Genomic DNA, 25,175 nt, shown 5'->3' on the forward strand with positions numbered 1-25,175 from the left:
TTTTAAAAATGGACTGCATTTATATAGCGCTTTAACAGACCTAATGGCCACCAAAGCGCTTTACATATTTGCCTCTCATTCACCCATTCACACATCGACGGCGGTGTCAGCCATGCAAGGCGCCATCCAGCTCGTCGGGAGCAGCCGGGGTTAGGTGTCTTGCTCACGGACACCTCGACACTTGGTCAGGTGGAACCGGGGATCGAACCACCAACCTTTCGGTTTGTAGACAACCTACATGAACCACTGAGCCACTGCCGCCCCTATGGAATATTATGGAAATTAGATATGCATGCATACAGGAAGGTTAGATACAATTCTGTGTTATTTACATTAAGGACATTCCTATCCTAAGTTGCACACAAAGGACGTTTGTGTGCGGGTATGTGTGGTGTGTGTGTGTGTATCCTTCGGGCATATTGTCCATCCGTGATGTGCACCACGTGAGGGTTTCGAGAACAACGGGGACCTGTTTCTTGATTACATAATGCGTCATAAATGGAGTTAATCAATGACCGGCTGGCAGACATTGGGGCACCATTTCACATGATTCAAGGTTTTGTGAATTAAACATATATGTGTTCATATTTGTTCAGTAGTGAAAGGAAAACAGGATTCGGTCAGTCGCTACAGCCCATATCCTGACCAAGTCCATTTTGGGCATAGGTGGAAGTAGCGAGGACTCAAGTGCAGAGAAATAAGGCTTTTATTAATCAAAAATGAAAGTAAAAACAAACAAAAACTACCCCGAGGGCGAAAACAAGACAGACTTGACTTGGACTAGGCAAGAGGATCTAGGCAGGACACAAGGGGTACATTCAACAATGAATCAGCACAGGATTGCAAACACAGGGAGAAAAAAATAGGGAGAACAAACAAAAGAAGGTAACGAGGGAGGACAGGTGGGGCAAATAAATCAATAATCAGGTAACAAGATGGGAGGGGCTAGACAATCAAAAGGAGAGCACCTGGAGAATTTAAGCTCAGAAGTGCTGGTTTCACTTCGAGAACAGATATCCTGGGTGCTTCTCATTTCTTATTTGTGCATCCTCGTTTCCTTTCCTCGCGTCTCAGCTCCACCCCCTGTAGGACGCGAGGGAAGGCTGCAAGGAAAAAAAAATGAGGACGGAGGAATTGAATGAAAGTTTTTTTATACATTGGAATACTTGATCACTCGAGCGTCACTTCACTGCGTCATCAGCAGTGCTCAAAGAATCTGCCCTTATGTTGTTAAAGTTTGTTTATTTAAGAAATTCATAAAAGATAATAATAAAGCAAAATACCTTGTTGAAATATGCGAGTTGTGTGGTTTATGTAAACTACAAAAGTAAAGTATAAATTCAAATGATTGTGACAGATGTGAAGGGGGAGGAGAATTGATACGTGCGTCATGTTTAGTCGATAAAACTCTTCCGCAAAGGGTACACCTGTGTATCCTCGCTCATAGCTCCTCTGGAAGCCTCCTCACTCCTCGATCCTCGCGGTGCAATTAGAGAATTGAGATGTCCTTCAAGATGGCTGAGCTCGATTGGTTTCCGGGTCATAGGATGGAGGACGGAGGAGCGAGGAGACGAGGAGGGATATTGAGAAGCACCCATACACTAGATGTCATCTTGGGGTTCTTAGCATGCGTCAAAACCGCCGCCATCTTGGAACAGGGGTCTTGTCATATGAAGTAGCTAGGTAACGCTGCTATCTCCGCCTGTACTTCGAATTCATGGATTTTCGGACTTTTGTGCTGCGTATGGATGTTCACACAAACGAAATATGAACTAGGAAGAATGTTTTAAAAAAAAAATTTTTTTTACATTTTCTCTGGAATCAATAATATGTGTCTGACTATTGGAACGAACCAAAAATACTAGAAAATTGCATTCATGACGATTTATGGTGATTTTATTTCCTTTAGACCTTTGCCTACATTGACGCTTAGGCATTAAAAGAGGGGCTCCCCTGTTCCATGATGGCGGCTCTGTTGACGCATTCGTTCTAATGAACTGCCGTATCCAAGGCGACATCTATTGTATATATCTATGCACTTCGAGGAGCAACGGATCCATCTGAAGAATAATAGAAAGTTATTTATTGTTATATGCTTTGTTCTAATCGCAATATCAAATAGTGTCTGTAAACCACAAAAAGACTGTTTAAATATGAATCTCGTTTGTGTGTGTGAATGAATGAACAGCTTTTACCAAACTAGATTGCTATACTGATGAGTAAAAATCGACTGAAATGGTAAATGGACTGCATTTATATAGCGCTTTCACAGACCCAATGGCCACCAAAGCGCTTTCACAGACCCAATGGCCACCAAAGTGCTTTACAATTTGCCTCACATTCACCCATTCACTCATACACCGACGGTGGTTGAATATGTTGAAATAAAATGTCTTTGTATAAGCAACGTATTAAACTGAACTATTAATACGCCTACAAATATGTTGAAATAAAATGTCTTTGTATAAGCAACGTATTAAACTGCAAATTAACATTTATATGCCCTAATATATGATAAAAACAATAGACTATGTTACATACGAAAGACCACATTTCGTTGACTAGTTTTGGATGGATTCTAAAGTTTTTACTGTAAAAAAAGACTGCCACATCAAATAAGCTTTTGTTCGCCAATTTCTGCTCATGTTATATATATATGTTTTGTCAAAAATAAAGTCATCAACTAAGATGTTTTTATAGTGTTTGTTCCAATGTAGGCTATATTCAAACTAATGAATCCTTAACTTTAAAATACATATGATAAAATGTATATTTAAGTTTTTACAAAGAAAGATTACACTTGAAATATTGTTTGAAATTTGAATTGTTGTTGTAATTGTAACCTTTTTAATAAAATAGCAAAAATATATATTTTCAAGGTAGATGTAAACAAAATATTAAAATGTCAATATAAGCCTTCTCTTTAAATTATTTTTGCGTTTTATTAGTGACAAATTTGGGGAGAGGATTCATATTCCAAAACTTTCTGAAAATACAGTATGAGAATTAACCACACACTACTAGAAATGATTACCTTGGTTATTATATACTACCCAAGCATATAACAATTTGTAGGAAAATACAAAATAATTTTGAGATGATTCCAATTGTGAACTAATTTTGTAGATATATATATTTCTTTTGTCCTTGCATTCTTTCTTTATGAATGCATTTCATTATGCAGCTCATTAGGTGCAGGTCATTGTCTTCTCAGGTGTAAACCACTCATTATTCATGATGGTGTTGGATCATTCACGCACCCCCCCACCCCCGCCCCCGCCCCCGCCCCCGCATATTGCCTTTTCAAACAAAAAGTGTCTTACAAATTTTAAATCAATGTATTGTTTTATGTGAATGATTAGGCAGGGTGATTTTCAGATCATTTTGAAGCAAAAACTCACCTGACAACATCCATTAGTCAATAGTATTGTGGACACATATTTAGTGTTTTGTGGCCTTATTTCAGAAACTTTAATTTTTAGTTGTTTCAATAACCATGCATAAACATTATTCTCTCAAAAATACAAACATGTGCATACATGTCGCTCACATATTATGGTAGCCCTGTTTGTGCTAAATAGAGTGTAATTACGCCTTTGCCATAAATATGTTTATAAGCAACTGATAAAAGCACAAATGTCAGGGCCCCAAAAACCCTTAGAACCCAGAGGGTTAAGTAGTTTCTTTACTGTGTGGATCCTCATGTGTCACTTCAGGTGACTTCTCTCTGCTGTGGATCCTCTCATGTGTTTTCAGAGAAAATAAGTGACTGAATCTCTTGTCACAGTGTGAACACTTGTAAGGTTTTTCTCCAGTGTGGATCCTCTCATGTGTTTTTAGAGATGATGACACACTGAATCTCTTGTCACAGTGTGAACACTTATAAGGTTTTTCTCCAGTGTGGATCCTCTCATGTGTTTTCAGAGATGATGACACACTGAATCTCTTGTCACAGTGTGAACACTTATAAGGTTTTTCTCCAGTGTGGATCCTCTCATGCGTTTTCTGATCTGTTGACTGACTGAATCTCTTGTCACAGTGTGAACACTTGTAAGGTTTTTCTCCAGTGTGGATCATCTCATGTTTTTTCAGAGATGACAACTGACTGAATCTCTTGTCACAGTGTGAACACTTATAAGGTTTTTCTCCAGTGTGGATCATCTCATGTGTTTTCAGAGATGATGACTGACTGAATCTCTTGTCACAGTGTGAACACTTGTAAGGTTTCTCTCCAGTGTGAATTCTCTGGTGCAGTTTTAAACTGTCCACTGTAATAAAAGTCTTCTCACACTCAAAGCACATATAAGCTTTTACACCAGTATGTATTTTCTCATGTACATGTAAATATTTCAGCTGTGAAAAACTCTTTCCACACACAGAACATGAATGCGGCTTTTCCTTCGTATGAACTGTCAGGTGTGTCTTCAGGTGTGATGCAGTAAGAAATGTTTTGCTGCATTGATCACATGAGAATGGCTTCCATCCGATGTGGATCCTCATGTGTTCTTTAAGGGATGAAGATCGGCTGAAACTATTCCCACATTGATCACATGAGTACGGCTTTTCTCCAGTGTGAACTCTCATGTGAAACTCAAGACTTTGTTTGCTTGTGTAACTGTTTCCACACTGAGTGCAGGTGAAAGATTTCTTGCCTCTTCTTTTCTTTAAAAAATTATTTTTAGTCTTTGAGCGACTCAAGGGTTTTTCTCCAGGTTTGACATGATGTTCCTCCTTCACTTCACTCAGTTCTTCACTCTCCTCCTCCACTTCACTCAGTTCTTCTCTCTCCTCCTTCACTTCACTCAGTTCTTCACTCTCCTCCTTCACTTCACTCAGTTCTTCTCTCTCCTCCTTCACTTCACTCAGTTCTTCACTCTCCTCCTTCACTTCACTCAGTTCTTCACTCTCCTCCTTCACTTCACTCAGTTCTTGTCTCTCCTCCTTCACTTCACTCAGTTCTTCACTCTCCTCCTTCACTTCACTCAGTTCTTCTCTCTCCTCCTTCACTTCACTCAGTTCTTCACTCTCCTCCTCCACTTCACTCAGTTCTTCTCTCTCCTCCTCCACTTCACTCAGTTCTTCACTCTCCTCCTCCAATTCACTCAGTTCTTCACTCTCCTCCTCCACTTCACTCAGTTCTTCTCTCTCCTCCTTCACTTCACTCAGTTCTTCTCTCTCCTCCTCCACTTCACTCAGTTCTTCTCTCTCCTCCTTCACTTCACTCAGTTCTTCTCTCTCCTCCTTCACTTCACTCAGTTCTTCTCTCTCCTCCTTGACTTCACTCAGTTCTTCTCTCTCCTCCTTCACTTCACTCAGTTCTTCTCTCTCCTCCTTCACTTCACTCAGTTCTTCACTCTCCTCCTTCACTTCACTCAGTTCTTCACTCTCTTCGTTCTCTTCCATCAGGTCTGACATGAAAGAAACAAATATAAAATTTAATTTTCAGGACATCAAAATAATTAAAAGAGAGAAATATAAAGTGAAAGGACATGAAAGTCATTTCATGACCGTTGCAGTGTCTGTAAAACTTAACTAGTTTTAAATTAACAATTTTTATTAGCATTATCTGTGTCCTACATGTTTTACTCAACCCTGTTACTCATGAAATGATTTTCCTCCTTTCAAAAACAGCATTTCTTTATGAAGTGACATCATCTGGGCTTTTTCTACTGCATGATGGGGAGACAAGAAAATAATCTCAATCCATTGTCTCAGTTTTTACAAACTGTACAGTGTTGATCACATTCATCAATCCTGTAACCAAAGTCACTGTAAGAAGAATTTCTATGACTATGAATAACTTGTATGATATTTGACAAATACAACTTTATCAGTAACTTTGTTGTTTACTGATTATTTAAAAAAAGAAAGTCTACACTAGGTTGAAAATGACACAAATTCTGGTAACTTTGTTGCAAATTGGGAACCAGATATAAAATAAATGTAAAATAAATAAGTAAAGTTTATTTATAGAGCGCTTTTCACAGATAAAAATCACAAAGTGCTTTACAAAGTGCAACCACAATAATAAAACAGTATACAATCAGTAAAAATTACAACATTTAAAGAGCCCAAAATAAAATCCAGTCAACTAAAAGCTTGTTTAAATAACAGTGTCTTGAGATACCTTTAAAAATAATCGACAGAATCGGCCACACGGAGGAACAAAGGCAAGGCGTTCTACAGTCTGGGGGCTACAGCCTGGAAGGACAGGTCTCCCTGGGTTTATAGCGAGTCTTTGGGACCATTAACAGACTCTGGCCTGAGGAGTGAAGGGCACGGCCTGGGGAGTATGTGCATAACAAATCAGCAATGTATTGTGGGGCCTGACCATGTAAAGCTCTAAAAGTTAAAACTAATATTTTAAAATCAATACGAAATTTGATGGGAAACCAGTGTAGGGAAGACAAAATGGGTGTGATGCGTGTCCTTCTGCCAGATCTTGTTAAAAGCCTTGCCGCAGCATTTTGAACCATTTGAAGACGATTTAGAGTAAATTTGTCACAAAAAGTAAAAAGAGAGTTACAGTATTCAGAAATAAAAGCATGGATAACATCTCGAGATCAGAGTCAGATAAAATTGCCCTCAATTTTGCAATATTTCTTATATGATAAAAAAATATTTCTGACCAAAAGTCTAGAATGGCAGTCCAAAGACATTGACTGGTCAAACCAGACACCTAGATTTCTGATGCTCGCCTGGACAGAAGAGCTCAGAGAACCAAGGTTTTGAAGGATGGATGGTATTTTATTGTCTGGGGCAACAATTAGGGTTTCAGTCTTTTCCGAATTTAATTGGAGACAGTTACTAGCAAGTCACGATTTTTCAATAAATCCGTTAGTTTGTGGAACTAAGAGTCATTGAACAAGCAATACAACTGTATGTCATCAGCATGAAAATGGTATGACACTTTGTTAAAATGGCTCCAAAGGGTTAATGTCAGGGTCCGAAATTAACTTTTTGGCTCACCTGCCACGGGGACTGGTAGATGAAAAAATCCACCAGCCAAGCTTATTTTTTACCGGCCAAAATAATAAACAGCCTTTTTGTGTCACATATACATTCATTTCAGTACATTTAATTGAGATAAGGTATTATGTTGAAGTGAGCATGGAACTAGTGCTCATAACAATACATTTGAAGGTTTTCTAAGACTATCACATACTTTAAAAAAAAAAACTAAATACTACACATACTAAAATTTTTACCGATTAATACTATCAGTTAAACGGTTAAAAAAAATTAAAAATAATAATAAATATATTTATTTAGCTTTTTTGTTTGTTTGCTGCATGGTTAAAAAAAAAAAAAAACAGTTAAATTTATATTTGTTAAATCACGGTGTGCGTCGACACGCGCAACCACACGCGCCTAAAGACATATTTCACTGAGCAAGCAAAATGAAGCAAGCGAAAAGTAGCTACTGCGTGTGGGAGCATTTCGACAGAAAGGGCGACGGAAGTTACTTGCTAAATATGCTGCGCGGTATTAAAATACAGCAGTAGGCCTAGTGCAAGTACAATGCAATGCAATATCACTGGCGAAGCAAACATCCACAAGCAAATGAAAGTTTTAGTAGGCTATCAAACGAAGTTGGCCACTCTAGCGAGACGTTATCTCTGTATTCCCGGGACATCTGTGCCATCGGAGACCCAGACTAACCCCACATTATGTAGACATGTTACTTTTTTAAAGTAAAAACGAGACAAGCTGTGGATTGAGGTAAGCCTGCTGCTATTTTTATTTGACGAAAAAAACGTAGTCTGATGAAAAAAAAAAAGTTTTTTCAAAGCTTCTTCAAACTGATTCAGTGTTTTCTTTTTGTCATCTTAATTTGTTAATTATTTAAGTTAAAATATATATTTAGTGTAGGTCTATTTTAGCTGTGAAGGTTCACACACGCTTCTCGAGGCACACACACGCAAGGTTTCTCGCTCTCTGCAGTGCGCGCGCTACACGGTTTGGAGCTCAGTATGTGAGCGCTCCTTCTCGCTCGCTCTAGATTCCAGGAGATTTGAACTAATTTGCAGGCATCAGGGAGCCGCTATCAATATGCGGGAGACTCCCGGAACTTTCTAGAATGTCTGGAACATTCACCCGCCAGTGTGGCGGATAGCCTTTGAGATTTACTCGCCAAACGGAAAATCTACCCGCATTTGGCGCTTGGCGGGTGTTAATTTCGGACCCTGGTTAATGTGCAGTAAAAACAAAAGTGGACCTAGGACAGAGCCCTGGGGAACACCATTCAAGAATGGAGTAGCTACAGACAGTATACCATTTACATATACAGAGAAAGTTCTGTCACTCAAGAGGAAAGCGACTTTAAAACAGACCCAACGATACCAAACTCTTTATCTAATTTATTCAACAGTATTTTGTGGTCCACTGTATCGAAAGCTAATGATAAATCCAATAGAACCAATACCGAGTACCTTCCAGAATCAGCAGCTTCATTAGACACTTTGAGGAGAGCAGTCTCAGAAGAATGCACCTTTCTTGTGCACTCTTACATGTCATGTCATGATGATGTGGGGTTAGTCTGGAGTGCAGCCTGTTGACAGTCAGAAAACACCGTCTCCGATGGCACAGATGTCCCGGGAATACAGAGATAACGTCTTGCTAGAGTGGCCAGCTTCGGGAAGAGCCTTTCATTTGCTTGTGGATGTTTGCTTCGCAAGTGATAGGCTATTGCATTGTACTTGTACTACTGCTGTTTTTTATTACCGCATAGTATATTTTGCAAGTAACTTCGACGCCCTTTCTGTAGGGCTGGACAATAATTCAATATCAATATATATCGTGATATATATTTTTTCAATAACGGTGATATGATTTTTAAACACATTTCCAACATACATTACAGGCATGGGCTATGTGTACGTTTTAAATTTTACTGCGTGATAAATATAAGCTGCACGGCACAACCGTTCATTATGTTCATTGTCTCCAAATTGACCGTTCGCAAAGACCCGCCCCCTTTAGTTACTGTTACTATGTCCGAAAAGCTACTCCGCTCTCAAACCACACCATGTTCTCACGCAGTGAAAAATACATCGCGGAGCAGAGAGGACACTGACAACGCGCCGACAGACAGGACAGACCAGGTTACTTTTGATATGAAACAAAGTCTCAACTTTCAAATTTGGCAATTTTGTCAAGAAATTTAAACAATACCGTTTTGTGGCTCTTTAATGTGTCGTGACAGATCGCTGTAGAGCCTCAGTTAAAGCTGCTCATGAACCGATCATCTCTTCCTTCTAGTTCATTTATAGCATCAAACAAACATGAATGAACATTAAAGGGAATGTTGTTTTAACCACGGAAAGACGTCAGTGCACTCCGCTTTTCAAGTTCAAATCCTCCAACGTTAATCTTCTAAGTTAACCCTACTGACTGCTTTGTCGGACAAAGATGGTGGATTTGGCGAATAGAGTTATTAAGTGCAAACAGCTGGAAATTATATGTGAGCAGTGTTCACATGTCAAAAAATCTATTCTGATTTGAAGCTTGAGACATAAACGCGCACATCAACCCAATCTCTTGTTTAGTGAATCTTAAACACTACATTCAGATTCATCAAACAAAATGAATTCAGGGTGTCATCAACACTCAAAATGTCCCTGTGCACTACGGACATGACGGAGTTGTTGTGTTTGCCAGTAGGGATGGGAAATGAAAACCGGTTCCACTCGAGAACCGGTTCTACGTTTTATGAACCATCGATATTTTATGCCCTCGACGTTAACGAATCCCTTTTATCGATGCTCATGATCCAAAGCGAATTTGTCCCGCCATAGTTTTATTTGATCGGTGAGTAATGAAGACGAACTGCTGCGCATGTGACAGGGCGCATGTTTAACTGAAGAACGAGCAGAGAGAGAGAGAGAGAGAGAGAGAATGAGAGAGAGAGCCCCAGAGAGAGAGAGAATGAGAGAGAGAGCCCCGGTCGCGCGCGCGCACTGTCTCTCTGCGGAGCCAGTCTCCTAAGCGCTGTCTTGCTCTCTCTCCCTGCCACATATTAATCAAAATAAATCGACACGATGGTAAAAGGTCGGAAGACCATAGTTTCATGTGGATATATTCATTCATTCGGATATTTTTTTTTCCTGAATTACCGCTGGGTGTGAAGTTTGCTAAAATACCTTATCTTCTAGGAAAAGCATTCCGCACATTCAGCTGACATAAACCACACTTTAAATAAACGAAAAAACCTATCCAGTGATTAAATGTTTTCTGTGTGGGATGTCCTAGCTGCCGGGATAAACACACAACGCGTACAAATCCGATAATGACATGGCCAATTCGCGAAATAATGACTCCTATGAACCGATTCATTTTAATGAATGGTTAAAACAACTGATATTTCCAGTCCTTCAGTTACTGATCGGATCAGTCAGAGTAAATGGAGTAAAAAAATAGGTGGAGTAAAACTAAATATTTTTTTTAAATAATTTTAATATGTTATTATTGCATATATTTGATTAAATATAAAATTAATACATTTCATTTGTACTAGGGCTGCACGATTTGGGGAAAATGTCATATTGCGATTATTGAGGTCAATATTGCGATTGCGATATAATAAACAAATGGTTTCATGAGTCAACTTGCTTGGATCTAAAGCAAAATGCACACACAGATTAGTGATACTTTTGTGTATTAAGTTGTATTTCTCCACTCAAACTAGCAACAACAAGTAAATGATTGATAACACCTTTAATGATCAATAAGCCAGTGATGTCTGGATAAAAATGAAAAAATAATTATAGCCATCAAACATTACAGTGATTACGTCATTACAAGTGAAAGCTATCATTTTTAAAAAAAACATTAGGCTTCCAAAAATATAACTTCAAACAATCCTCACATTAACCCATAATAAATGTCATATTTACCTGTGCCCTTCCTGTCTAACAGGTAGGACATATACGGAAATTGAATAAAGTTATCAAAGAGTCTGCATACAGGGTATCTGCACACTTTTAAAAGACAAATTTAAGGCTTTTTAAGACCTTTTTAAGACCTGAAGAAATCAAAATTAATACCTTGTTACATTAGGGGTGCGCAATATTGACAAAAATATGTCTAAATATTTTCAAAGTTTTGTTGATGATAATTAGATGATATTTTACTGATTGTGTTTTTGTGCTGGTACCATGGCTGGTTTAGGCCTGTTGTTGACAGCTGACTCACGAAGATATTCATATTTTTCATATTCTATGCAGTGGTCAGTTCACAGCAGTGAAAGAAATTAACATTTTTTTATTAACGGGCAATATTTGCAACCTAAAATTGAGTTCCAGGGGCATTTTCACCTATATATGGACTTTTTTTTTTTTACTTAGAGGTATGCATCACCTTTTATGTCAAATTCTATCATTCAAATTAAATTATATTAGAATAATAAACACAAAATACCACTGTTACCAGTTAAATTAAATCATTAAATCAAAATCCATCTTTGCAGTGCAGAGGAGACACAGAAGCATCAGAACTGGCATTAATATATTTACACTCCATTTACAATTGCATAAATAAAGCTAAGAGATATTCAATTCTTTCAATTCTTCAATTCTTAATTCAATATTTAAATATAAACTGATTTCTAATTGTAACATTTTAATTACAGGGTACTTTAAATGTGAAACTAAACCCGCCAGTAGGCAGCGGCAAGTCACTGTCTCAGGGAGTCACTCATTCAACCGATTTGTTCAAACGGCTGATTCATTCAGGAAGTGCAAGTTATTGTTCATTGAATCGTTAAAATGATTTGTTCATAACGCGGATTTCAGTAAATAAATCATCGCTGTCTTTTGCATTGAGACTCTGCTACGGTTTCATTTTGAAATTCTCGTCAACGAAATAAAGGGAAAACAAACAATACTGACAATATTGTTTATAAAATGTAACTCACAATGTTCATTTAACTGTTATATAAAATAAATATCATATTTGCTATTGTGCACGGGAAAACAGCCCTCTTGCTGATTTAATATTGTATGATAACAATAAAATACAAAAACTTTATACGTCTATTAGGGAACATACCTATAACTGCACTGACATCACGCAGTGAAAGCAAGCATGAGAGACAAATGCGATGTCAGCTCGCAGTGCGCCCTCGTACATAGTTAAAGTAAAACAATGATTACAATATCATAATAGACAATACACATCGCACACCACTATGCACATAAAGAATGAACTTACAATTGAACTGAAATTAACCAACTTTCTCCTCCTCTCCTGCTGTTTCGCGTGCAGGAGACAGACGTAATGCTGGCGCGAATGTGACGCGAAATGTCACGTGAACGGGCAAATCCACAAAGAACGAATAATAAATAAAGTACGCTAATTAGATAGTTTTAATTTGGAAAACATTTAGATATGTCTAAGTCAAATTGCCATCGAAAATTTAAGACCTTTCATAAGTAAAAATAAGACTTAAGACTTTTTATGGCCTTAATTTTTTTAAATCTAATTTAAGACTTTTTAAGGACCCGTGGACACCCTGTGCATAAATTATAAATTATATATAGATTAGGCCCTAATCATTATTAAAGCTACAAAAGTTATTCAGTCAAAAGCAGTGAGTAATTTTCTCTGTTCCCTTTGTTGTTCTTTGATTAACTTTACTGACAGAAAGTTTTATTGGATGCTGGCCCTTTAAAAGCAGCCGCCGCTAACAGAGACGAGGATCTCAAACGCGCCTCATTCTCTCACAACTCTTTACGTCCATCATAAGACTGCTCTTATGTTATTAAGATACTCGACAAAATGACATTTTGGCATCATTGTGTGTGTTATTGTTCGTTTAAGCGCTAAAGAGAACTGTATTCTGGCACGCGGTCTGTGCATGCGCATCATACGGGCGCGCGTCTTTCTGTGAATCAGTCAGGACATTCACAGGCAGCGCGCTCTCTTTTGACTTGTCGTCCAAGAATGGTTTAAAGGCATTCGCAAGAATAAGAGCGGGATCATGTAACACTAGCCAACGGATGACACAAAACAACAGATTCTGCATTAATAGCCATAATTTGTTTATTTAATCTAAAATCGCGGCATTTTGCGTCATATAATCGCATAGGCTTGACATCGCGATTACGATTGCGATATGATTAATCGTGCAGCACTAATTTGTACAGAACTATTTTCATAGGCACCACCACACAAATATTATTTTAATGTGTAAATTGTGTAATATGTGTGTAAATAAAAGTAAAAATGAAAAATAATAGACCAGAAATATAATGAGAAAAATGTTTAAATATAGCCTATATATAAATTAATGTATATGTGACACAAAAAGGCTGTTTATTATTTTGGCCGATAAAAAATATGCTTGGCTGGTGGATTTTCTCATCTTCTCACCGGCTCGGGCCCTTCATCGCTGCTCGCAACTATATATATATATATATATATACACACACACACATATATATATGTATATATATATATATATATATATATTTATACACACACACATATATATATATATATACAAATGGTTTATCTAGCCCCCCTCCCCCCTCACATACACACACACACACACACACACACAGACATAGACACAGAGAGAGAGAAAATTACCACATTCAAACCAAAATATCTGACTTCCTGTTGGTCGGAGCTAATGACTGTAAATTAGAAAGTTGTCCGGCTTGATGAGAACAATATACGTACGGAGTTTTGTTACTGTGTAAAACTAACCCCCCCACTTTTGTCAAAAGAATTTAGAAAGTGACACACTTCTGCTGCCAGTTGGTGGCGCTATAACTTTGACTCACAATAGTCACATCCATCTGATTGGCCTCTTACCACAAAGACACTGCTGAAGTTTCATCAATATCAGTTAATTTATGCAGAAGTTATAAGACTTCATGTTTCTCTTTTCTCGCCATAAATTCGATTCCTTGCCACGGCCAAACTGTTCGAGATATCAAAAATCCGTCCGCAATTTAGCATCCTCAATGTCTTGACTTCATGCACACCGAGTTTGGTGGTGATTGAATGAATTTCCTAGGAGGAGTACATCAAATTACAAAGCATGCTTTTACCAAACAACCCATAATAGCCAACTTCCTGTTGGGCTGGCGTGAAAATTATGCCACGCCCGGGTACCAGCTTCAGCCCGGCCCTGATGGCCGTGGGTTCTGACCCGGGTGCAAAGTTTCAAGAGTTTTCGAGCATGTTAAGGCCCCCAAAAATACCAGAGAAGTCGCACACAGCAAAGAAAGGTTTAAATAAACCTGACAAGCCCCTCTCCTCTCTCACACACACACACACAGACACTGAGAGACCTGCAAAATTCTGAGATTTTCTCCACATTCAAACAAAAATATCTGACTTCCTGTTGGTCAGAGCTAATGACTGCAAATTAGAAAGTTGTCCGGCTCGAGGATAACTATATAAATACTGATTTTTGTAACTGTAGATGAATCTAACCCCCCACTTTTTTGTCAAAAGGTGGCGCTACTGAGCCCCTCACCACGCCCGCTTCTGAAACTTTGCACATGTCTACTGGCTAATAAATGTGATGTGTCTGTCAAGTTTCATGCAATTTCAAGTATGTTAAGAGTCTCAAAAGCATCAAAAAATAATATTAAAGTTTAATGCGTTGCCACGGCAACAGTATCTAAGATATCAATAATCCTTTCACAGGTCTACATCTGCCGTGCGTTTACATTATACACATAAAGTTTGAAGCAAATCGGGTAAAAATAAGAGGGTGATTTCAAAGCATTTTGAAAGGGACACACTTCCTGCTGCCAGTTGGTGGCGCTATAACTTTGACTCACAATAGTCACATCCATCTGATCGGCCTCTTACAACGAACACACTGCTGAAGTTTCATCAAGATCAGTTTATGTATGCAGAAGTTATAACAAACTTCCTGTCTCACTTTACTCGCCATAATTTCATTTCCTCGCCACAGCCAAACCGTTGGAGATATCAAAAATCCGCTGGCAATTTTTCATCCTCAATGTCTTGACTTCATGCTGACCGAGTTTCTTGGCGATTCGTTGAATTCTCTAGGAGGAGTATATCGAATTCCAGAGGCATGCGTTTCCAAACAAACCATAATAGCCGACTTCCTGATGGGCTGGCGTAAAACTTAGAGCACGAAAGTTGTTCGCCCCGATGAGTTCTATATGTGTACCGAGTTTCATATTATTACATGCAAGCGTGTTTGATTTATGGACCAAGTTTACGGACCCCGTTCCAGGGGGTGCTGTCGAGCCCCCCTGCCACGCCCGGGTACCAGCTTCAGCCTGGCCCTGATGGCCGCGGGTTCTGACCCGTGTGCAAAGTTTCAAGAGTTTTTGAGCACGTTAAGGGCCCCAAAAGTGCCAAAAAGGTAGTAAAATAATAATTTTCCTAAGGAAAACAATAGGGCCTTCGCCTTTTCAAGGCTTGGGCCCTAAAAAGCATTTGGTAAACAGAAAATACATTGTTATTTTCCAACATCCTACATGTACTGTGTACTGTATTGATCTCTCCACCTAATACACATGCCGTTAAATTCGATTCCCTATTTTCGTTTTCGAAACTTGTGTTGGTTGGTCTGATCGATTGTGCAATCGATTTTCGAACGTTAAGTGACAGCCCTAGCCGCGAGTCCTGATTAGCGTCGGCATGTTGACATCCTAACAGATGGCATCTAACGTTTCTTGTTTCAGCCGATTGTAAGCTATTTTAGTAGCTGTGGTCTACTAAAAGACTCAAAAGGCATCAAGGCTAAAGTGGAGATTATAAAGATGTGGGTGTTTAACGTTTTTTCGTTCACAGGTATCTCCCCATGCTTTTCTCATCCTATTATTGCTAGGAAAGTAATCTTACATTGCTTCTCGTTGCCTTTTGCCTGAAAATGACAACCAAAAGCCGCACAATGTGGCATCGTATCAGTGTTTTATTTTCTGAGTTGTGTTGCAGTAAAAAGCCAAAGTCTATAGAAATAAGCGCCAGTAGCTCACCGAGTGCAACCATTTGACGTCATCGACGCAGAATGTTCTGTGTACATAAAAAATGGCGCCGACCATAGTCCAAAAACGATAATGATTTTTTTAAATAACATACAACAACAATTGTATTTAATTGTACAGTAGTACAATCATAACATAATACAGACATTATCTTACTTCCACAATGTCCTTAAATAACAATATTGCTGGCCATAAACTGAGAAAGTGCAATGTGCGATACAAGTTGTCCGCAACGCGGCGCTGCGATTCTCGTCCAGTGTGCGTCCTCCTTAAAGATTCTCTTTTTTGTCAATTTTTTTCAAAATCACTTGAAATCCTATTCCTAACCAGTGTTGTGTGTAACGCGTTACAAAGTAATGCAACTACTTTTTCGGGTAAAAAGTAGTGTAACGCGGTACTACTGAAAATTTGGTAACGAAACGTAGTTCCTTTTTCAATTCGGTGCAACGTTACTTTTCCCAGGGACAGACTTGACAGCGATCTCCGTCATTTGACAGATTTGACAGCGATCGCCATCTCCGTAGTGAACGCCTACAGAGAGAAATGCACATAATGGATAATCAGAGAGTAGCCTATTTCTTTTCGTTTTGAATAGTTTCATTTAAAGACATTTCAAGCTTTCTAAATATAGATATATTTCTCATGTCTGTGAGGCATACGCTGAGTTTCGGTTAATTTATGATGAGGTGCGCTCCAGTTCACGCGCAACAAGTGACCGCGCCTCCATGTCATGATTATATTGTCTGCTATATTTGCTTCTTATTTATTAAATCCAGGCAAATGGTTGATAAAAAAAATGATTAAAATTAAGATTCAATTTATACAAAAACGAAATTCACTTTAAAGAAAGGCTTTCTTCAAAACAAAACTTAATGAAGTCAAAATCATGTCTGACCAACTCAATGTCTCCCGGTATATTGCGCATCCATCTTACAAATATGAATACTAAATGCGCTTATTTAATGGCTAGGCTACAACACCTATAGTAGGCCTAGACTCTCTATTTGTACAAATTAGGGGTCGACCGATATGTGATTTTCAGGGCCGATGCCGATACCGATTATTACAGTTCAAGTAGACCGATAACCGATATTTTAAAACCGATATATAGCCTATGTCTGGTGTAAAAATGTAAGTTAATGTCAAAATTAAGAATAACAAAGAGTTTTGACAAATACTTTCTTTAAGTTATTTTAAACATATCTTTAAATCTGAGAACTGTTAATAATACTATTATTATTATTATTAATAATAATAATAACTAGGGCTAGGCGGTATATCGAGTTTGTACAATATATCGATATTTTTTATCCCCACGATATGGAATGAGGCAATACCGTTTATATCGATACAGTAGTTTGATACGAGCACATCTGAAAAATAGCGGAGGACGCAGTGTGAGCTCCTGCAGTGAAAGTACATGGTAGCCTACAATTTGTCCTAAACATGACACAAGCTTATATTAAGCACTTTAAAATAACTGGTAAGATATAGTTAACGAGTTTAAAGCAGCTTGCCCTGCAGATGCTCTGACAGAGACTGTTGCTGACTGACAGATAAATACTTGCGCTGTTTAATGCGTTTGAGAGGTGGTGCTTTCCTCAGTGCTTAACTTACATTTCACAGGTATATTCTCCATCTGTAAATGTTAGAAAATCAAACAAATATGTCCATTTCACTGTCAGGAGAGGACGAGCTTCTGCAAGTGAATCTCCGCTAAAATTCAAGCTTCCGTTAATGAGCGCCGCCGCGCGCATGCACGCCTAACAGACAAGCACAATAGAATAGTAGCGCAATAATTCTGACTAAAATATACATAGGCTATTGCTAAAATATTTGTTGTTGGAGACAATAAACGTGCCATATGTGGAATTTTAAACCTACAAGTATATTTTTATGAAAGTGACCATTATAATGGGGTAATCAAACGCAGGCTAATATAATTAGTTTGTGCTTTTGTTTTTATTTTCATTTTTAGTTTAGCCTTAAGTCATTTTAAAAACAAAAGAATTATATTTGTTTTTAGTTTGTAATGTTACAATGTAATGTGATTTTAACCACCTTTTTGCACATAATATATTGCATAGCCTACATTACATTCACTATATTTGTTTCCATATCCTTCAATATCAACATTGTTTGGAAATCATTGAGCAGGATGTGAAATAATTTAAAAAAAAAAAATACAGATTTTCTTTATCCAAATAGAAAAACGTAGAAAGTACCGAGATATATATCGTATATCGCCATTTAACCAAAAAATACCGAGATATGATTTTTTGGCCATATCGCCCATCCCTAATAATAACTAAAAAAAATGTGCAGGGAACACCCAGCAGCATTCTGTAAAACTTAAAGACTCTATTTTAATGGTTAAATTAAATTTTAGTAATCAAAAAGCATTTCTTATTAATTTAAATCAAACTTATTCAATTTATTTACAGTTTAACAAAAATGACATGTTTATGGCCCTATGAAAAAACGAACTTTTATTTTGACGGGTTGCCGTAGAGATCTTTGAGTTTCTTTGTGTTTATGATATGACGATAACTTTTCTCAGTTGAGCTTTAAAAAGCTCATGAAGTGACTAAGCGGCTCTGGAGATGATGTTTATGCAATCATGTCCTCATATAATGCTGAGGCTGAAAACAGCGCAAGCGTCTCGCGTGCTCCAGTGTGTGTGTGTGGTAAATGAAATCACGCGTCTGCACTATTCATTTAGACACACGCAGGATTCATATTTAAATAGTCTTTTTGCGGTTTGAAATTCGATTTGAATTGTACTGACCTGCTTTTTATTAATTCATCAAGAAGTTGACAAATTCCGTGACATTCCGCTTTATACAGTAAATTCTGTTTTTATGACTGGATTTCCGATTCGGTCCGTGTTTTCTGCATCGCGGACATCACAGGACCCTATTATATTGAGGTATTTTGCAACTTCAGTGTAGTAATTTATTGATACTTCAGCAAAGTCTGCTGCTGCCTTAACTTTGAGAGACAAGACAACTGATGCGTGATCAGTGCAGCAGCTCCAGTCAGCGAGTGCTGTCGGTGTGAGTGCTAAACTTTCAGTGCCTTCAGCTTTCCGCATTGATTGGCCGGAATCGTGACTCCCAACAAATCAGATGTCCGGGACATTGCATTGGTCTAGTCTACAGAGTGGTGATTCCGACAGAGGTGGCTGCGTCAGAGCCAAATATAGCGCATTAAATTATTTTATCGGCAAATCGGTTTTGAAAATGGCCGATACCGATAACCATATAAATGCTCGATATTGGTGCCGATAATCGGCCAGGCCGATAATCGGTCGACCCCTTGTAAAAATTGCTGCACATTCATTTAACTCTGAATTTTGCACACATAAGTTGAAAGGCATTTGTTTACGTGCATAGTAAAACATATCTGCAACATTTATCAAGTTCACAGATCATTGTGCGTGCATTTATTAATCATTATTATACTAAAATCATAATAAAGTAGGCTATACTATGTACAAAAAATCAGATGAGCCCAGAATATGAACGCAACGTGTTTACTTACACATTAAGCATTTTCCTCCCATAGAAAACCATTATAAGAACGCTTAATTTGGCTTAATGCAGATTATTTAATTCCCCTTATTATGTCGAAATAACAAGATAAGTTTTATTTTTTATTTCTTCACCATGCGGTTCAGGACTTGAAATACAGCCTAAATATAATTACTTCCAGAAATTATCTTTGGGCGTGCTTTGGTCTTTCTTGGGGGCTTTCTTTCTAGCGCCGCCTATGCCTATCCATTAACGGGCAATTCTTTATAAATATTCAAAATTTTGATAAATGCATTAATGGCATTATGCATAGTAGAACTTTATGTAGGCCTACACATTTAGGAACAGATATTAGGTTCTGCCCAAAGTCAAGCAACATAAAAGTAACGAGTAACGTAAAAAGTTACTGGAGTAACTAAGTAAAGTGATGGATTACTTATTTATTACTAATCAGTCTGTGTGCCGAGAGTACAGACTTCAACTATAGGTCATATTAATTGCTCAATAAAAATAGGCTCATGGTACAAATTATATTTTGTTAGATTAGCTTGCTGAAATATTTCAAAAGTTTTTGTTTCGAGATTTCTTATTGTTTTGATGTTGTTGTTTTAAATGTTTGTTGTTTAATCACCTCTATCTTTTTTTTTATTATAGTGCAATCAATAAATTAATTGTACATTTTGAAAAAGCGTTTCCATTCTATTAGGTTTTTTTTTTGTGTGTGCATAAATCAGGGTTTATACTAAGTGAACAAGGACCGACATTTTTTAAATTAGCATTACCAAAAAAGTTCTCCGTGTAAACGCGCAATGAAATTTTACACAGTCTCACTCCAGCCAAAGTCCCAAAGTTGGCAACCCTGGTTATATTAAGATATACATGTCTTCATATCAGGGGATCCCTTCAAGTTGGATGCACGTCCATTAACCCTTGTATATTCTGCATTGTGTTCTTGTTGTGCTGAATGAAGAAAAGACCCGAACCACGACCAACTACTGGTTGCTCTTTTAAAGAAGGCGTAACAGCGGATTTGTCTGTACAAATCAACTAAAAAAATACATAAGGCTCTGTCACATGCAGTCTCCTCCACACAGTACACAGATCTCAAGCTCCTGTTAGCAGATAAACATACAGAAAACCATGTAGACTAGCACGTGGAAACATGTCTAACGAATAGGTTTTTATTCAAAGCTTTAGAGCACTTTGGTTTTGGTGAGCACTTTGTCAATATTATAAAAATGATTTATAAAGATATGAACAGTTGCATTTCTCTTCCTTACGGTACTTCACAAAGATTTCCTATTAGTCGTGGAATAAGACAGGGCTACCCCTTGTCCCCTCTTTTATTCATTTTGGCTGCAGACATGTTGTCTACTTTAGTTATTCATGATCGAACAGTACAGAAATTAAATGTATTTGATAAAAGTATAGCAATCAGTCAATTGGCAGATGATACTACGTTATTCTTAAAAAACAAGGATCAAATTCCTCTGGCTATTTCATTAGTTAATACCTTTTCTAAGGCATCAGGACTCCAGCTAAATTTAAACAAATGTGAACTTTTTGCCCTTCACCACTTGTCTGCATAATATTCCGGTAAATAATAAGGTGAAATATTTAGGCATTACAATTTCCAAAGATCAGAAAATTTGTACGAAAGACAATTTTGAAAATAATCTACAAAAAGCAAACCGAATTTTAAATTGCTGGTTACAGAGAGACCTTTCAATTTTTGGTCGAATTTTATTAACCAAAGTGGAATATTTATCCAGATTAGTTTATCCCGCTCTTTCTTTAGCTCCCCCTGCAAATTTTATTAAAACATGTTCCCGGAAAATGTATCATTTTATTTGGAGGCACAAAGCTCATTATATTAAAAAAGCGGACATCATTAAATCTTACGAGCAAGCTGGTTTGAATGTGATTGAATTTGAAAACATGAATATTTTGTCAAAACTCAAATGGCTAAAAATTTTGTATGTAATGAAGATAGTTTTTGGTTTACAGTTCCTTCAGCTTTATTTCAAGAATTTGGTGGAATTCAATATTTTCTCAAATGTGATTTTGATTTATCCAAACTCCCGGTGAAACTATCAACATTCCATCAACAAGTTCTCTTATTTTGGAAATTGGCACATACACACAATTTTACACCTCATAGTGTTTCTATTTGGAACAACAAATATATATTGCACAGGAACAAATCTTTATGCTTTAAGAATTGGCTAAGCAGAAGTATATGGTCGGTGAGGGATCTAATGGATGAAAAGGGTAACCTTTTAGACTATAATGCTTTTACATTAAAGCATGGATTTACTTGTCACCCGAGAGAGTTCTTCACTGTCATTAATGCAATACCTTCTGGCTAGGCTTGGGCGGTATCCAAATTTTGATACCGTCAAACCTCCTCCCTATTTTACCGGGGTATACGGTATTACCGTGACTAATTAAAAATTATGACATAAGGCTCAGACAGCGTCACCAAACTGTTGGCTTGTGTCTACACCGTTCAGCCTGAATACCAGATCGGGCATAAAAAACACACAAAAAAAAAATCAAGGCCAACCCGTGCACGTTGTGTCTGATCCCTGTTGACGGCATTAAATGTAATATGAGCCGGAGCCATATTTAGACTCGACTATTTTTAATACGTGGGCCGTTATAATATGGTGGCGCCAAATAATTGTTTAACCCAGGTGCTCAGGGGGTGGTAGATATAAATACTATTTATAAATGAGCAAAAATGGGACAATTAATAATATTTAATTATTTTAATTATGACAATTGTATTCATTTTATTAATTAATTTAAATTAAATTAACAAGCAACAAGCCAGAAGTGCATTTGTAAATCCGGTGACACGAGTCCATTGATTTTTATTAATACAACTTTTCTGTCAGTGCTGCAAAGATTAAGTTGACGATCGCCATCTCCTAGTGGACGCGCATATATAGAGAGAAATGCAAATCATGGATTACATAATCAGAAGGTATAGGCTAGCCTTTTTCTTTTCGTTTTGAATTGTTTCGTTTAAAGAAATTGACGATTGATATCTCCGTAGTGAACGCGCGTATAGAGAGAAATGCACATCCTGGATAAATCCGAGAGTATGCTGCCTATATTTCTTTTCCTTTTTAATTGTTTCGTTTAAAGAAATTGACGAATCGCCATCTCCATAGTGAACGATAGAGAGAAATGCACATCATGGATTAAATAATCAGAGAGTAGGCTAGCCGATTTCCTTTCGTTTGGAATAGTTTCGTTTAATTTGATGATCGCCATTTCCGTATAGAACGCGCATAGAGAGAAATGCACATCATGGATTAAATAATCAGCGAGTGGCCTATTTCTTTTCCTTTTGAATTGTTTCGTTTAATGAAATTTCAAGCTTTATTTAGATATCTGTCATGTCTGTGAGACATACACTGAGTTTCGGTTAATTTATGATGAGATTTCAATGCAAGTGGCCGCGGTGCGCCAGCGCACGATCATGTCATGATTATGTTGTCTGCTATATTTGATTCTTATTTATTATTGGTTGATAAAAAAAAAATATTAAAATTAGGATACAATTTATACAAAACGAAATTCACTTTAAAGAAAGGCCTTTTACAAAATGAAACTTAATTAAGTGGTCAATGTCTGACTCCCGATGCATCCCATCTTACTAGTGCTGTTCAGTTTTCATTATCAACGTAAAAAAAAAAATAACATTATAATATTTTAACAAATATAAACGAATGCGCTTATTTAATGAACTCGGGGCAAAATGCACCCTTGCAGCAGTGAGTGGGTGGTTGTTTCGGAGATGCGACATTAGGTTAGAGGTGTTTCCATCTCTCGCGGTCACCTTTTTTATTGCAACATTTACAAATTGCCTCGTCAGTATTTACCGCCTCTCCCTTCTCTCTCTCTCTCTCTTTCTCCTCCACACTGTCACTTGATGACAACTACATAAGCATTTTTAGGCATTGAATAAATTATATTTATTTATTATATATAAGTGCCGGTAATGACGGTATTGAAACTGATACCGTTGCTATTTTAAGACCCCGCGGTATACGATATTACCGAAATACCGCCCAACCCTACTTCTGGCATAAAAATGCTGATGAGATGCGCTCTTTCTTATGCTAAAGTTAATCCAGCTCTTCCCACTTTATTCATTGGAGATATTAATTTTAAAAGTGCTCATTGTACTAACAAGTATATAAGACAGGTCGTCTTAAAAACATGTTATCCCTGTCAAATTAAAAGAAATAAATTAGATCACATGTTTAATAAAACTACTGTAAAATATATTAGAACAGCTTATTTAAGTTTAGTAAAGTAAAGCAAAAGAAACACACTTCAAAATCTTAAATGAAATTGATCCTACTAACTCTTAAATCAAAAATGTAATATAGATATTGTTCCCTGTTCTTTTTGTAATAGCCATTCTGAAGACCATATCTTCTTTACATGCAATTTGTCCAAAATCTTCAGGATATCAGTTCAGGACTGGTTGAAAGAAAAGGAGGTGGTTGTTGATGGTTTTGCTTTTACTTTACAACATATTTTATTTGGAATTCCCAAAGATTTGATTAACAAAATTGTAATAATGGCAAAATATTTCATTCACAATTGTAGAGTGTTTAAATCCCTCCCACTACTTGTTGTGTTCAAAAATGATTTAAATTGTTTTTCTAGAGCCCTTGAGAGAATGAGAGGTGGGAGTGCGATGAAGTTGCTTGATCTTTTGATTTCATATGATTTTATGTGATATTGCCCCTTAATTTTAAATTTTCACTTTATTTATTTTGATTTTAATTGTTTTTATTTTTCAACCCTGATGTAAGATATGATTTTTTGTTAAACTGTGTTAAGCCTTTCATTCGATATTCTTACGCACTGTAGCCTTGGTTGTATGTATATTTTTGTATTCAATAAAAAAAAAGAATAATTTAAAAAAAAAACATGTCTAACGTTACTTTAAAGCCTGCAAAAAGTCCGTTTACAAGGTTTATATTCAATTGACACATTAACTGCATGTTCACAACCTCAAAACTAATATTTATACATGCATAAAACAAAGTCTGCATCGTCCAAAAACCGAAATAAGTGTTTCAAACTGGCGTGCAAAATAATACATTACCTCCTCTCAGCTAGCCTCTGGCGCAAACTGAGAGAGGCGCGTGAATGACGGCACAAAGCCTGCGACCACTTAAAGTGACAGTACAGGTATTAACACTATGGTCTGAATACAACTTACATACATATTGACAATAAAACACATCTTAAAAATATAGAAAACAATGTTCATCAGGATTTGGTGACATTTTAACCGTAAAAGTAAAGATATAATTTCAACCTGTTTACAGTTGCAAAAAAAATGTTAACCATAGCCAGAGCTAAAATTATACTTATTAGCCTATAGTTTGACCTGATGTTGACAATCAATATTAAAGTTTCTCAAACCTCCCTTTACTGACCATTTGTTGACAATTTATTACCTATTCGATAGTTTAACTGCATCTCTAAAAGTGATGACGTGTTTGAATGTTTCTAACATGAATGTTCTTCAGCATCATGAATGAATGAAGAATAAACACCAACCTCTTTGTTCTTCAGGATCTTCAGTGTGTTTCATTCTGCAGGCTCTGGATCACTCGTGTTCTCA

The 25,175-nt window shown here is 37.1% G+C and overlaps 1 protein-coding gene across 3 annotated transcripts in view; it reads right to left on the bottom strand.

The window, feature by feature from the left end:
* The window catches only part of LOC143714420 (uncharacterized), a 596,609-nt gene extending 571,434 nt beyond the window's left edge, over nt 1-25,175 (bottom strand). Inside the window, exons 1-2 of one of the 3 annotated variants that reach the window (XM_077205583.1) lie at nt 25,112-25,175; nt 3,333-5,408 (exon numbers count right to left, since the gene is read on the bottom strand). In XM_077205583.1, coding sequence (XP_077061698.1) covers nt 3,673-5,408; nt 25,112-25,145 — 1,770 coding nt within the window. In that variant the 5' untranslated portion in view covers nt 25,146-25,175 and the 3' untranslated portion in view covers nt 3,333-3,672. Of the gene's footprint in view, nt 5,409-6,127; nt 6,187-24,650; nt 24,680-25,111 lie in introns of those variants that run through there. The other 2 variants (XM_077205586.1, XM_077205584.1) reach the window with 2 other exon arrangements.

The sequence above is a fragment of the Siphateles boraxobius genome, unplaced genomic scaffold (assembly GCF_051911475.1).
Source record: "Siphateles boraxobius isolate OS27281-9 unplaced genomic scaffold, OSU_SipBor_1 54, whole genome shotgun sequence".
Classification (NCBI taxonomy): Eukaryota; Metazoa; Chordata; class Actinopteri; order Cypriniformes; family Leuciscidae; genus Siphateles; species Siphateles boraxobius.